The sequence below is a fragment of the Diadema antillarum genome, unplaced genomic scaffold (assembly GCF_040938485.1).
Source record: "Diadema antillarum isolate AM-2024a unplaced genomic scaffold, OU_Dant_1.0 scf00000009, whole genome shotgun sequence".
NCBI classification, from domain to species: Eukaryota; Metazoa; Echinodermata; class Echinoidea; order Diadematoida; family Diadematidae; genus Diadema; species Diadema antillarum.
Window position 1 is genome coordinate 119575 of NW_027270898.1, and position 15990 is coordinate 135564.

A 15990-nucleotide genomic window follows, 5' to 3' on the forward strand; every position below is an offset into this window, starting at 1 on the left:
AGTGAAGTGATATGCAACTTTCCTCTCTTTGAATCCTTCTTTTCTGTCATTTTCTTATCTGCATTTATAACCAAACAAGAGACACACTGTATAGCGCTTTGCTGATGAGCTTTGAAATTATTACCCAATCGTTGCAAATAAAAATTAACAGCGCTTACATAATTATGACGTTAAAGCCCGCAAAATGTATCCAAATGAAAATCGGTCAAACAAACCACACATGCTATACATATTATATTGTGCACCTAGAGAATTTTGATCGGAGCAATTATATAATAACACTGCACTTCAGTCGGCAGACAACGTAAATTTACAACTCTTCCCGTGTACTGTGATGCAACACGAAGGCCAAAATGTCGAAAAACTTCTTAGACAGCGACATTGTAGATTGTCGAATCTGTATCACATGTTACTTTATCGCTGAGCAAAGCCGTTCTTCTCGTCGAGTTGGCCGTTGATTTGAGCAATTCTCCTATCGCCTTGCGAAATTCAGGATTCCGAATCGTGTAAATGACTGGGTTTGCGCACGAATTACAGAAGGCTAGGACAACTAAAGCTGAATTTAGTGGGCTGTACAAGTAGGTCTCCGGCAGAACACGAAGGTTGTACAAGAGATATACCGTCTGCGTTGGTGTCCACGAGATGAGAAAAACCGCAACAACAAGGAAAAGAATCTTGAGAACACTTTTCCTAGCCACAAGGTACTTCGCTAACGGGTTTAACTTATAGCAATGTGAATCTTCTCCCAGCCTCCGGCGTGACTGTCGATGGAGCAACAGTGCGATGAGACCTTGGGCTACAAGCATAATGTAGGCTGGTATTAGAAACTGAACGAGGAAAAGCATACAACCTGAGGTGACCTGGAAAAGCCGTGAATGAAATGTCGCTGTGCACTCGTCGTCTTTAGCACCAGCCACAAAGAACAAGAAAACGTTTGCCAAAAACGCGATCATCCATGTAACAGCAACAACTTTGATAACTCTCTGCCGTGTTACAAGACGCTTGAAATGAAGAGGGTGGGCAATCGCAATGTATCTCTCTATTGGAATCAAAGTCAAAATGAAGATGGAGGCATCCACTGAAACCCACATGAGCATTGATGTGTAAACAACCTTGCAGTAGACATTCCCTAGCCACGTTCCAGGAACTCTGAGTGGAGTCGGCAGGGGAACAATGAACACTGAAGTCAGGAAGTCCGCAGCGGCCAGAGCACCGATCAGTGCATCAGTCGACCGGCAATTGTGGCGCCTTTGGAATACCACCAGGATCACGGTCAGGTTTCCTGATATTCCCAGCATGGACATTGCTAGTTGTAGAATAGTCACCCATGTCCATGTGACTGACTGCCACTTCCAAAGCGGCTGGGGTACTGCAGGCTTTCCCTCATTTTGCGCCGGAAAATTCGGAGTTCTAATCTCTGCAGTCTCTGTATGGATTTCTGTCAAGTAACATTCCTCAATGAAAACAGATACAAAAATGGTAGATGTCATCAAATTTCACCTGCGATTTTCAATGCTGCATTGATTTATTTAGACTTCATTGATATCCACCTGAACATATGGGGTGCCATTAGATGACTTTTCAGCAGAACACGAATTATTTCAAACTCTCATATTTTTTTTTGTTAAATGCTCTCCTGCATTAGTGATTGCAAGAGGAGCAAGTAGGTCAGTACGCAAGAAAATTAGACAGACTAGTGAAAGTCAAGAGGCACCAAGAAAGTCTTTGGAGATCTGTGCGAAATTTACTGCCTTTGAAATAGGCTACACTCTACCAGACATTTTGGCATATCCAAAATTGTGAGCTTCATACAAGAATTTTGATATGTCAATACTAAAACACACAACATTGGCTATGACTAAAGATTGACGGGAGCTAATAACAGCTTGATGGCTTTTGTCAGAGTCTACGCTTTGCCAGACCTATCAAAATGAAAGTCTTTTGGCCACTTTGGATAATACGTCAACACTATACAGAATAAGATTGGTTTCGACTATAGATTATCTGTTTAGGATTTCTTCTTTAAAGACATAAATACAAATTCTTATCACAGCATTGAGCTATGTTGTGTTAATTTTGTGATTGGAAAGGTAATTTACTACCATATTCTTATATAAACCTGAAGCTGACATGAAAATTATAACGTAATTGATCACTTCCGATTTTAGTCTATACTTGTAGGTGTTATAATAAACTATTATCGTGATTAACGACAATGCAACTACAACCAGGTTATAGGACGTTATAGCAGAATTAAACTCAGTAGTATACAGTGCCTTACCTCAAAGGCGTCATAACTGCAATGCTTCTGTTTCTTAAGCCCCTATTGAGACTATAGAACAGTTATACAATAATCGATACCGTTTCTGATTAAGGCCAATATTCTTATGCACGCATGCGGAAATTATGTGGCAAATCTTACCCGAGAAGCAAATGACTCCTTAGCAAAGATTAGCAAAATCAGCAGATCACATATACATCCGCATTTCGTTGGAGTGATGTACTAGAAATGCATCTCTTTAGGGCTTAAATAGTCGTCGTCAAATAATGTCCGTGTGTAGTGGATGATAATGAGTTCAGCCAATAATACCAATTCATTCGCCAAACATAATTAAACGTAGTACCTTTTCACAATACAGACAGACAGACATACACACGCGTGCGCACTCCACAAACATTAGGCCTATAGCGCCGCACGCAGGAACAAAATCACTCATGCACCATAGCACTGTAAAGTTGACTCAATATAAACAAATCTGTAATCCGGCATTGCAATGTGATAATCACATCGAAGCACAGCCAGGCAAAACACTCGTAAGAAAACATCAGTACGTCACTACGCATAACATAAGATGTTCTTGCTTTTAAAAATGAGTTGCATTATTTCACATAAACGTCTTTCATTTCTTAAAGTGATCTATACTTTATTTCACATTCTGTTTCTGACCTTAACGAATACAATGTTACGGAATGCAATGGGTCAGTAAAGCATTGACTACCAAGGAAAATAGGAATTTATTCAATGTGCTAATTTACCCTCAAATCACCATAGCAGTGAGCAAATCTAGTTCGGTAGCTGTGAAAGATTGAGAAGAGTACAGTAATTTCAATCCGTGGAATTTTTGATAGTAAAGGAAATCCTATACTCTCTGATTGGAATCTTGAAAGAGTGTGAAGAATGGGAAATTGATGTTAGGTTTACGTGGAGGCGTTCCCTCTAGAAATTTCAACATTTAGCATTCAACTTAAAACATGCAACGAGTTGTGCCTTTCAAAACAGCAAGGCAAAAGACATCATTCGTGTTAGCAATTAAGACGAGAAGGAAAGGCCACATAAGTATGAGCATTTCAACATTACTGACTCTTCTTTCTTTTTAGTTCATTGTATACAATTTGCAATATTGATACTTTTCTTCTTTCCCCTCCAATACCGGTGAGGGAGAAAATATATGCATTCAGACACTAATCGTTTACACGTCTTAATTACGTGTCATATCGATACAAGTTTGGGGTTAGGGGTATGTTCGCTGCTGTCTGTGTTAAAGATTTTGCTCACTCTATAGGTTTTCCCATCTGCTTAATAGGAGATATTTTCCCATTTTGAATAGTTGTCGGTTTTTCAACATTGATCTATGCTTGACTCATGATTTCTAAATGAACTCTACAAAACATGGAGACTCAGAGAAGCACTTTAATGAAATTTCTCCAAAACATAAAGTAAACCAAAAAAATTAAATGAAAAGAGCCAAATGCGAAATAGAAAGATATCACAATAAGTATACTTATTTGAAAATTTAGAGGCTCAGAGAATATAAGCACTTGATGATAAACGTACAAGTGTGTGTGAAACTTTAGTAGTTCTTGAAATACCTTAAATCCTTTGTATTCATATAAAGGAAGATAAATACGTGTTGTTTATGGGAGTGGGTGGAATAAATGCGGCGTTTTTAAGCCAGAGTGCTTACACTATCTCAGGTAATTCAACACACATTCATTGTCAGTTAAGGTTACACATAAGTTATGCATACTGTTGCAGTGAAGTGGCGTGAGGTGATAACTTTCACATCTCTGGGGTGTTCTTTTCTGCCAGTTTCCTACACTCGATATAATAAGAGAAATAAGTCCAACTTTGCACTTTTACGTGTGATGTACAACATCTTTCCGGGTGCAACTTTGCACCGTTTAGACCAGTGAGCACCTTCAATCCTCTCTGTGCCACGTCTATTTCCTATTCATAGACATGTGTGTGAAATTTGTGCATATTTGACTCTTTGTCACAGAAGGGTTAAGGATGAAACTTTGCCCCATTAAAGGTACTCATTGTTCAGAAAGGTGCAAAGTTGCATCCGTAATGGTGCTACAATTGTGCCACACATAAATGTGCAAAGTTAACCCTTTTTATATATCTGCATTCATGATCAAACAATAGGACAGTTGCTGTAGCGCTCAGCTGGAGCTCTTTAAAATTATTCCCTCATTGTTGCAAACCAAATGAACCACTCATATATCTGCTATAAATCTACACTCATTACTTCATTGTTGCACTCTTTGCATAACCATAACGCAAAAACATGCCAAGATGTGTCCATGTGAAAAGCAAACCTACAAAACCACTCATATATCTACTGGGAATTTAAAAAATCACACATCTACTGTAAATTTAGAAATTGTTGATTGGAGCAATTACTTCAGTTGACGATTATCATAAATACTTAACGTAAGTATCTAACTCTTCTTATATTTCGCGGTGAAACATGAAGATTTAACAACTGCTTAATGTCGAAATGATTCTCAGACAGGAACATCGGAGATTGTCGAAACTGAATCGTCTATTTCCTTTCCACCAAACAAAGCCATTTTCCCCGATGTGCTAGTGGTTGATTTAAACAATTCTCCTATCGCCTTGCGGAATTCAGGATTCCGAATCGTGTAAATGACAGGATTTGCGCAAGAATTACAGAAAGCTAGGGTAACTAGAGCGGAACTTAGAGGGCTGTACAGATAGGACTCTGACAAAATACCAAGGTTGTACAGGAGATATCCCGTTTGAGGCGGTGTCCACGAGATAAGAAAAACCGCAACAACAAGGAACAAAAGCTTTAGAGCATTCTTCCTAGCCACAAGGTACTTTACTGATGGGTTTGAGTTATTGAAGTTTGAACTTTCTCCTAGCCTCCGGCGGGATTGTCGATGGAGCACCAATGCCGTGACAGCCTGGCCTACAAGCATGATGAAAGCTGGTATGAGAAATTGAACGAGGTAAAGCATAATCCCTGAGATAATCTGGACAATTCGTGACTGAAATACTTCGGTGCACTTGTCGTCCTTAGCACTAGCCACAAAGAATAGGAAAACGTTCGCTAAAAACGCGGCCAGCCATGTCATGGCAACAGCTTTGCCAACCCTCTGCCGTGTTACAAGACGCTTGAAATGAAGAGGGTGGGCAATCGCAATGTATCTCTCTATTGGAATCAATGCGAGAATGAAGATGGAGGCATCCACTGAAATCCACATGGGCATCGATGTGTAAATAACCTTGCAGTAGACATCCCCTAGCCATGTTTCAGGAACCCTGAGTTCCGTAGGCAGTGGGACCATGAACACTGATGTTAAGAAATCCGCAACGGCTAAAGCAGCGATCATTGCATCAGTCGACCGGCAAGTGTAACGTCTTTTGAATAACACGAGGATCACGGTCAGGTTTCCTACTATTCCCAGCATGGACATTGTTAGTTGCAGAGTCGTCACCCATGTCCATGTAACTGACTGCCACTTCCAAAGCACCTTGGGAACAGCAGATTCTTCCTCATTTTGCTTGGTGAAATTTGGCGGACTAAAATCTGCAGTGTCCGTTATTAATTCTGTGTGATTTTCACGGTTCATTTTAGAAATGGTAAAATCGTTTTGTGGGAATGCTTTCATTTGGACGTTATCATTGTGCTGTCGGGTTGTTTCGATATGTAAATAGTTCTTTTCAAACTGAGTAGAGACTGAAGCATTATCTAAACGTTGGGCAAATGTCGTCAAATTGCTGTGAATGACCTCGATGGTTGAATTACATGTAGAATTAACAACCTGTGCCCTCGTAGTGGTTGAGGAAGAGTATTGAACGGCCGTAGTCCTAACCGTCTCCGCTGTGACTGTAAGACGGACCGCTTTAGTTATGATAAGGAGAACGATCATTCGAGTTGTTGACCACATTGTTCCTCTTGCTTTTCCTGTATTACAGAATATAACATCATAAAATTGTAACGATGTTCATTATTCTGTTGCCAAGGCATGACAGAGGATTATCAAAAGTGCATTATAATTCAGTGTTCACTTTGACTTTGAAAACTTCGTATAATCATACAAACAGGCGAAGTTTCATAAAAACTCCGAAACAGCCATGGAATTCTACAATGACAACTTTCTTTCTTAAAGATATTATTTGAAGCCACGTATGTAAAATCAGATTATACCATGTCCATGACATACTATTCCTCCTTTGAGCCACTGCAAATCTGTTTATTCTCTGTCTTAAAATTGAATAATACGACACAAAGTGTAGTCTTTCCCACGATCTTATTTCATTTGCAGTAACTTTACCTTTTTAAGACTTTGGTTACCATCTAGCAGGAAGATTTTGAGGTCATGAAGTACTCATTCCGTCCGCTCATATTTTAAATTAAAGTCTTTTACGACACTTGATAATAAGGCCTATGTCCATACAATGCATTGACAATATGGCTATAGATTGTCTTTTCATCGAGGATTTCATCTACAAAGGCATAGATTTCATAGAATAATCCTTGCTATGACAACATCAAGCTACGATATCTAAATTCCTATTATGTGATTGGAAAAGATAATTTACTACCACTTCTTTAGCTACACCATAAATCTGATATGAAATTTTGAAATTGAAATTAAAATTGAAAATGATTTAATGATCAACACTTTTCCAACGATAGTGTAGATATTTAAAGATATCAACTTGATTAACGATACTACAACCAGGTTGTAGAACGTTATAGCAGAATTCGTGTAGAGTTGATTTGCTTGGTTAATTCCCTACTTGCAAAGAATTTTAGTGAGTATGGTGTATTTCTGAAGGTATTGAAACACGCGAATTATAAGATAATCAATACCGTTCCTTATCAGAGTTGGTATCCTACTGCAGACTTGAGCAAATCAACGAGCAAACCTTACCCGAAGCAGCTGACTCCGTACCACAGATTATAAGTAGCCCTACCAGCAGGTCACGAACTTCCGCATTTCGTTGAAATGATGTGTTGGAACTGCATTCATGTCTTTAAGCTTATATAGTCGTCGTCTAATGATGCGCGCAGTGAGCAGTGTATGTGTTCAATTCAGCCAATGATACCGTACGCCAATCATATCAAGACGTATTACCTTTTGAATTACAAATCAGCACACGCACATACACGCGCGCGCGCGCGCACACACACACACACACACACACATACACAGACTCCACAAACATTATACCGCCGCACGCAAGAACAAGCTTACTCTTGCATTATAGTACTGTAAAGCTGACACTATTACCAATCTCGTAATCTGGCATTTCATATGCTTGTCAAATTTATCTGCATGATAAGTATATGGATAAGCGAAACCAGACAAAACACACACAAGACTATATCAATAGGTTCATCAGGCATAAGACATTATGTTCTTGTTTTTATGTGAGTTAATCGTTTTCATGTAAACGTCATTCATTTTTTTTTAAAGTGATACATTTTATTTCATGCCCTTTTTTTTGCTCTATGAAATTTGGTGGATGAAAGAAATTATTCATTATCAAGGAAAATCAAAAAGTTATTTTAAAAAGTGCTGATGTACGCTAAAATAACCATTAAGGTATAAAGCAATTCTACTTGGAACTTTAAATAGTGCAAGAAATCATCTTATCCGAGTAATGGAGTGTGAGGAATGAGAAATTAAAGTTACGTTTGCGTGTCAGATGTTCCCTCAAGGAATCTCGCAATTTTACTTTTAACTGAAAATATCCAAAATATCTAAAAGGTTGTGCCTCTCACAATAGCAGGAAAAAAAAATCTCAAGGAACAGCAGCTAAAAAGTTTTAACATTTTTCTTTCATTACCAACGCTTTGTTTCTTTTGAGTTTGATTTGTGTTTCACAAATTTGACGCATTGGTTCTTTTCTCTCCTACACCGATTGATCTAGGATTAAACATTCAAGGCGTGCTGATTCACGATGATCGTGTAGTCCGTGTACGTGTTGTTTGGCGCTAAATTTAATCTGCCTCCCAGAAAACAGTAATCGGATTAAATCAAATTGATGTAAATCGAAGGTAGGTCATTCTTGTCGATGGCCCATTCTCAGTAAAAGCGTTCAAATACGGAATTGCGGTGTCGCCGACATTCCATGACAGTTTGCGGGTCCCTGAAACCTATTAGATACTATTTAAATGTTTATAATATATCACGAGGACTTTATTTGTTAAAAATAAACACGATCAAATGCGGTTGTCTGCCTTTTTGTATAAAATTTTGCTGTTAAACTTCGTTAAGACCCCCAAAACGCAGTGTCGCCGGTTATTTCAGAATTATGTTTTATTGTTCCTCTCTGTCCACAAACACACTTTCCAAATATCATTTTCATGGACGATGAGCATATCATATGTGCTAATCACAATACTCAAAAAGTTCCAAAATTTTTATTGACTTTTTTTTTCATAGCCTTTTGAAACCTGTCGCCAAGTTCACCGCCAGATACGTTACCAGTTTCTTTAGTGTTACAGCATTGCGAAAATAACAAGACTATGCAATGACCCTGTGTATATGAAACCCTGAGGATATACTTCATACATTGCAAGTACTTAGATTTTTTTGTGCAACAGCTCTTTATTGAGAATACGGTACAATGTTTGAAATATCGGTTTTCTACACTTTTATTTGGACAGATACGTTACATACTTTTCACGCCACCCACGGCGACAGATATTGCAATGTCAGACAAATTGTACATTACTCCTGGAATGACGCATCGATTCAACATTAAAGTTTAGTACAAGTGAGAAATATTTGGTAGATATCGCTCTCGTAATGATATGATCGACCATATACGTTACCACAGATACGTTACCCCAGATACGTGACGGAATTTTGCTCATTGGTCTTGTGCTTTCTGGGGATCAAATCTGGTCAAAATTCATCCCTACACACTACATGCTTCGTTTTGTTGGACCTCAGGATTATATTCTTACACCAAAAGGACAGAGAGGTGAAAAAGAGCAACACTTCCACATGATTTTTCTTTCTGCGTCAGTGTCTCACAACTTAATGACAAGTTTTCCGACAGATACGTTACCACATAATCAAAATGCTGAAAAGAAATTGTAAATGTTTTTACAAACAAATCGTTGTGTGCTCATAAACTCCAAAGTTCTATTCTATACAACCCAGCCACTTTCATATTCTATGCAACAACTTTGAACGTTTATTTTACAAGACGAAGCTAAGATTCAGCATATCAGTTTTTTGCTTTTCAGATTTAGCAGATACGTTACGTATAATTCAGGGCACCTACGGTGACAAATAATGTTATGTAAAACAAAGTGTTCATAAAACAATTCTGCATAGAATGACGCTTCCATAAAAAATTAAAGTTATGTTCAAATGAAGAATATTCAGTAGAAATTGCTCTGTAACTTCACCGACAGATTCATTTACGGTACGCCAGATACGTTACCAAACTTTGAAAGAGTAAAAAGTAGTTTATGAAACGCTTCCAAGAAAAGTTTCAGTGTTCTGTTGCATATTTATTCTAGTGTTTTTCAACATATGAAGAACTACTCAAGATTCATTGATAAGTTGAACAATTATTTATTCATTTTCATTAAAAGGGATGAGCCAAATACGTTACCATAGGTCAAACAACTGTTTAGCATATCGAGTTCATAGAGACTGTACCTACTTCCTTCTAAGTGCCTGCAAAAATATATTTCTTAAACCTTGTTTGCATTATCCATCAAAACTTAATGAATATTTATAGTCAGATGGATAAATACATTCAGACGTAAGATGAGAATATTCTGTTAATGAAAAACTCAGCTTTCACATTTAGGGCTCTTTTCCCCTACATTTCATAGTTTAAATATTACGTACACTGTTTAAAATGGTTAATTTGGGCTTACATCATTCATTTTTACATCAATTCATGAGATAAATAATTAAACAGGTGATATTTATTAATTCATACACAACTAAAATTATTACTTATATTTTACCAGATACGTTACCAAAGGTGATTCGATGTTTTTCAATAGTTATTTCCCCAGGAAAGCAATTCATATTTGTTTCCTATGGAAATTCCAGATCGGATCGTTCCCTTTGCATGATTTGTGGGATTCGAAACTTTATTTGTAAGCGAAATTTGCTAAAAATACAAAGTGAATCTTAAGGTTATATTTCATTTCAGCAAAAAGCATATTTCAACCTATCACACAGAAGTAATTTCTACCAATTAGCAAGGGATGACAACATCTTTACCTCTTGAAAAACCCCAATATCTTTAGGGGGACAGATGTCTTTTCCTGAACAAAAATTGGATCAAAACAATAAATTTAATTCAGAGTCAGGAGTCCATTACAACATGTAAATTTGCGGTAACGTATCTGATTGGTGATCAAAAATCATATATGATGCTCTATTTCAATTCATTTTTACTCAATGAATGGCCATCATTTAGAATGTTCCACTTTTTGTTTCGTATTTGACCGGTTTTGAAGTTTCCGAAAACACATCTTTGAATGTATTACTTTGTGGTTGATTTTTCGGTTTTACTCACATGGAATTGAACACTAATCTGAGAATGGCCCCGATACTCTCTGGGGCATAATACCTTTATTAGATGTCTTCGACCAGATACTCTTTTGCACGTTTTGATGATGTGTTACATGAATGTTTGTTTGGGGTATCGTTTTTGCTATCTGCATGGGATTAAGTATTACACAATCTATATGTTTCTTCAACTGCGGCTGATGTGATATTTTCCAGTTTTGAACAGTTGTTGTTTTTAATAACGACCCTTGGTTGACTCTTGACTTTTAAATAAAATCCACAAAACATTTACACTTAAAGACACCGAAGTGAATTCTACGCAAAACATGATATGAACCAATTATTTAGATTAAAAAATCCAAATGAATAATAACAAAATCTAGCACAATTACTTAAACTTACTTAAGAGTTGTGAGCCTCGGTGAATTTAAGCATTTGTTGATAAACATGTAAGAATAAAGATGACTCCGGCATGTCTTAAACATCTAAACTATGCGTATTTGTATAAAGAAAAAAATAAAACATTTTGTTTATGTGGGAGAATGCGAATACAACCGGAATAGGTAGATATAGTATTGGTTTATTTTATCATAACAAGAATAACACATAGCATCCCTAAGGCTAATTGCGTGTCATTGCTGTAAATATAAAAGCAACACAATACAATATTTTGTACATTAACCCCCCCCCCCAAAAAAAAAAGTTCCTTATTATATTTTATACAAATATAATTCTATTTCAAGAAAAAAACCCGATTTAACATCAAAAAGTAATATGAAATAAAAGAAATAGAAAATATGTACATACATGCATTTATTGATACATCAGCCCACTAGATACAACGGTAACATGTGCCAAATTTCAGATCAAATACTCAACAACTGTGGGAGATAATTCAATCGACAATACATTTCATATCTTTTGCATGAAAAAGGTCAGAATGGCAACACATTGCAAGAAACATTAAAAAAAAAATCCTTTGCAAATAAAAAAGAAATCATGATGATCCTATGTGTAGGATTACGAAGCAGATATTCAAAACTGAGGGAGTTAGCCAAATGAGCTGATAATTAATTTGCATAATATTCACTAAAAATTTTGTTACCATGACAACACATTGTCTGGCATTGTCCCCCCAAAAATGATAAAAATCATGTTGCGCAAGTGAGATTTTGCAGTCTTCCAAACAGAGATTGCCTGTTTTCCAGTGACGCAGATCCAAATGAAAAGGGTACCAGAAAATGTTGAGAGGATAGGCCTAATTCTAGCAAGAAATATCGTGAAGCCTATGAATAAATGTCTATACGTCAAACGAGACAACTGTAAAATTTTCACACATCTTTTTTTTTTCTCTTTCACTCTGTATATGTAATATTGATAAGCGCGGTATTAATGCAAAATGCAGCGCTTTTAAAAGCAAAGTGCCCACAATTCGGGTGATTTGTTACACTTTCATTATCAGTCAGAGTTGAAGGCGAGCAAAACATGATGTTGCAGTGAAGTGATATGCACCTTTCTTTTAATCCTTCTTTTCTGTCATTTTCTTACCTGGATCTATAACCAAACAAAGACACTGTAGCGCTTTGCTGATGCGCTTCGAAATTATTACTTAATTTTTGCAAAGAAAAGTGAACAGCTCTTTACATGATCATGACGTTAAACCCGCAAAATGCATCCAAATCACATGCTATACTTATCATATTGTGCACCTAGAGAATGTTGATCGGAGTAATTACCTAATAACACACTGCATTTCAGTTGGCAGACAACGTAAATTTACAACTCTTCCCGTGTACTGCGATGCAACATGAAGGCTAAAATGTCGAACAACTTCTTAGACAGGGACATCGTAGATTGTCGAATCTGTATCACCTGTTACTTTATCGCTGAACAAAGCCGTTCTTCTCGTTGAGTTGGCCGTTGATTTGAACAAATCTCCGATCGCCTTGCGGAATTCAGGATTCCGAATCGTGTAAATGACAGGATTTGCGCAAGAATTACAGAAGGCTAGGATAACTAGAGCTGAATTTAGTGGACTGTACAAGTAGGTCTCCGGCAGAACACGAAGATTGTACAAGAGATATCCCGTCTGCGTTGGTGTCCACGAGATGAGAAAAACCGCAACAACAAGGAACAGAATTTTGAGAACACTTTTCCTAGCCACAAGGTACTTAGCTGACGGCTTTAACTTGTTGCAATGTGAATCTTCCCCCAGCCTTCGGCGGGACTGTTGATGGAGCACCAGTGCGGTGAGAGCCTGGGCTACAAGCATGATGAACGCGGGTATGAGAAACTGAACGAGGAAAAGCATAATGCCTGAGGTAACCTGGGAAACCCTTGAATGAAATGCCGCTGTGCACTCGTCGTCCTTAGCACCAGCCACAAAAAATAAGAAAACGTTTGCCAAAAACGCGATCATCCATGTCACGGCAACAACTTTCCCAACCCTCTGTCGTGTTACAAGACGCTTGAAATGAAGAGGGTGGGCAATCGCAATGTATCTCTCTATTGGAATCAAGGTCAGAATGAAGATGGAGGCATCCACTGAAACCCACATGAGCATGGATGTGTAAACTACCTTGCAGTAGACATTCCCTAGCCACGTTCCAGGAACCCTGAGTGGCGTCGGCAGGGGAACAATGAACACTGAAGTAAGGAAGTCCGCAGCGGCAAGAGCACCGATCAGTGCATCAGTTGACCGACAATTGTGGCGCCTTTGGAATACCACCAGGATCACGGTCAGGTTTCCTACTATTCCCAGCATGGACATTGCTAGTTGTAGAATAGTCACCCATGTCCATGTAACTGACTGCCACTTCCAAAGCGGCTGGGGTACTGCAGGCTTTTCCTCATTTTGCGCCGGAAAATTCGGCGTACCTATCTCTGCAATCTCTGTATGGATTTCTGTCAGATATTTACGGTTGCTTTCAAAATTGTTAAAATCCCTGGGTGTTACAGTTTCGACTTTCAAATGACTCTTTTCGAACTGAGTAGAAATTGAACCATTGTCCAAAGGTCGCATATGTGTCGTCAAATTGCCATCGATGTCTTCAATGTAATTGACAACAGGTGCACCCGTAGTGTTTGCGGTGAAATATTGAATGGACGTAGTGGTGACCGGCTCCACTGTGACTGTATGGACCGTTTTAAATATGATAAGGAGAACAATAGTCCGAGTTGTCATTGTCCTCGTTGTTGCTCTCATTTTCCTGCAAAGCATATGATATCATCAATGAAACGATGAGTTCGTTCATTTGTTGTGATGTCATGGGATTACTAGAAGTGCATTAAATTGGGTGTTCACCGTAACTTCGAAAACATGGTAAAGTCATACAAGCAGATAAAGTTTCTTCAAAATGAAAACGAGACAAGCATGGAATTTTCAAATGGCAACTGTTTTCAAGAAAGTGATTACCTAAAAATCACGGATGGAAATTAGATGATATGTATCACATGATAATACTTATGCTATGTCAACGCTTAAACAGCTCCTCTTTCCACGCATTGGCAATTCATTAACAAGACTAAAGGTTTCATATCTCACAAGATATTGTTTCTTAGTTGTGAAAACTGATTAGCTCTTAGGGACTTTGGTCACTGATATGTGATTTCGTAAATATCTGGTTACCAACGTACAGGAAAGTTTTGAGGTCATGAGGTATTTCTTCCATCTACTTAATATGTGTCATTGAGGTTGCGACCAATATCATTCAGTCTTCAGTGAAAACAGGGAAAAATTAATAAGTTACTCTATTTAACCTATTATATTAAGTGTTGGATCATTTTATTTGTCTGCATTGCTATCCGTCTGAACATGGAAAGGAATTAGCTCACGGAGACAATTCTTTTCAGATGAACACGAATTGATAAATATTTTACTCTCCTAGTCCACGTAAAATTCTCTCGAGCATTAATGATTTCAAGAAGAGGCAACGAACGGTCTTTACGCGAGACAACAGACCAAATATACAATGTATGATTCAAGGTAGGACACACGAGGAAGGCCTGTTGAGACCTCTGCCAATTTGAGTGCTTTATTGGTGTAGGCATAATTTACAATTTACCAGACAGTTTGATTTGTCCAAATACCAGTCCAGCTCAAAGGATACTTTTGATGTCATTACCGCTAAAAGATACAATTTTAGTTTTGACAATAAATTGAGCACTGGGGATTTCATCTTCAAAGGCGTGAATTCGCTAAGAGTCTCTTGTGTGACAACATCTAGCTATGTTGTCTTAAATTTCATTATGTGATTGTGACTACCATTCCCTAAGATACACTCTGACACTGAAATGAAAGTGAAATAGTGATCAATTAATGACAAGTGATGAAAATGATGAAATTATACTACATGTACAACAAGGTTGTGAAGTGAGTTCATTTGGAGCTGATTTGCTTTAAATGGTTCGTACTTCGAAAGTATCGCGATTACAAAATTGTCTTTCTTTGGGTATAGTAAAGGCATGAACGTTGTTGAACAAAATATTCCATACACCTATTACTTTAAGTGAACAGTAACAATTCGATCCTTCTACAATCTGTAGTAACTAAACACACACACACACACACACATTATTTCTTAGAAGACAAAAAAAAAAGATAATTATAAAATACTCGACACCGTTTGTAATCAGCGAAGGCATTCTGTTGCAGACATGAACAAATTTACTCGCAAACCTTACCCAAATCTCCTGAGCACAGACCAGCAAGACCACCAGGCCATGTACATCCGCATTTCGTTCACATGAAATAGTCGTACTGCGTGTCCTTACCCTAGGCTTAAGTAGTCGGCGCCAATAATGCGCATGAGCAGAGTATGGGTTGAATTCAGCCAATGATATCGTACGCCCAACATAATGATACGTATTACACGTATACACACACCTCACACCACAAATCTCGTAGGAAAAAAAAAATCACTCATGCACCATAGCACTGGTCATCTGATTTACCAATCCCGTGATTTGACATTACATATGATTACCAAATCTATCTGCATGATGGTATATAAGCAAAGCCAGACAAAGCACTCGCAACAATATAAACATTATCACAAGGTTCGTGTGGCATAACACGCGAGGCTCTTGTTTTTATGCTAGTTAGATATTTCCGTATTTATATACATCATCCGTTTCTTACAGAGATCCATATATTTTTTGCTCTGTTTCTGTAGGTTG

At 37.8% G+C, this 15990-nt stretch overlaps 3 protein-coding genes across 3 annotated transcripts; all 3 read right to left on the reverse strand.

Annotated features, from left to right (window-relative positions):
- Window positions 1-368: 368 nt before the first annotated feature.
- LOC139719472 (growth hormone secretagogue receptor type 1-like) lies at window positions 369-1304 on the reverse strand. The gene has a single exon (XM_071630890.1). It carries the CDS (start codon window positions 1302-1304, stop codon window positions 369-371), a length of 936 nt encoding a protein of 311 aa, XP_071486991.1.
- Window positions 1305-4791: 3487 nt separating this feature from the next.
- LOC139719482 (trace amine-associated receptor 9-like) lies at window positions 4792-5727 on the reverse strand. Its single transcript, XM_071630902.1, has one exon. It carries the CDS (start codon window positions 5725-5727, stop codon window positions 4792-4794), a length of 936 nt encoding a protein of 311 aa, XP_071487003.1.
- A 6919-nt stretch (window positions 5728-12646) lies between these two features.
- On the reverse strand, window positions 12647-13582 carry LOC139719492 (trace amine-associated receptor 9-like). Its single transcript, XM_071630913.1, has one exon. It carries the CDS (start codon window positions 13580-13582, stop codon window positions 12647-12649), a length of 936 nt encoding a protein of 311 aa, XP_071487014.1.
- Window positions 13583-15990: the final 2408 nt, after the last annotated feature.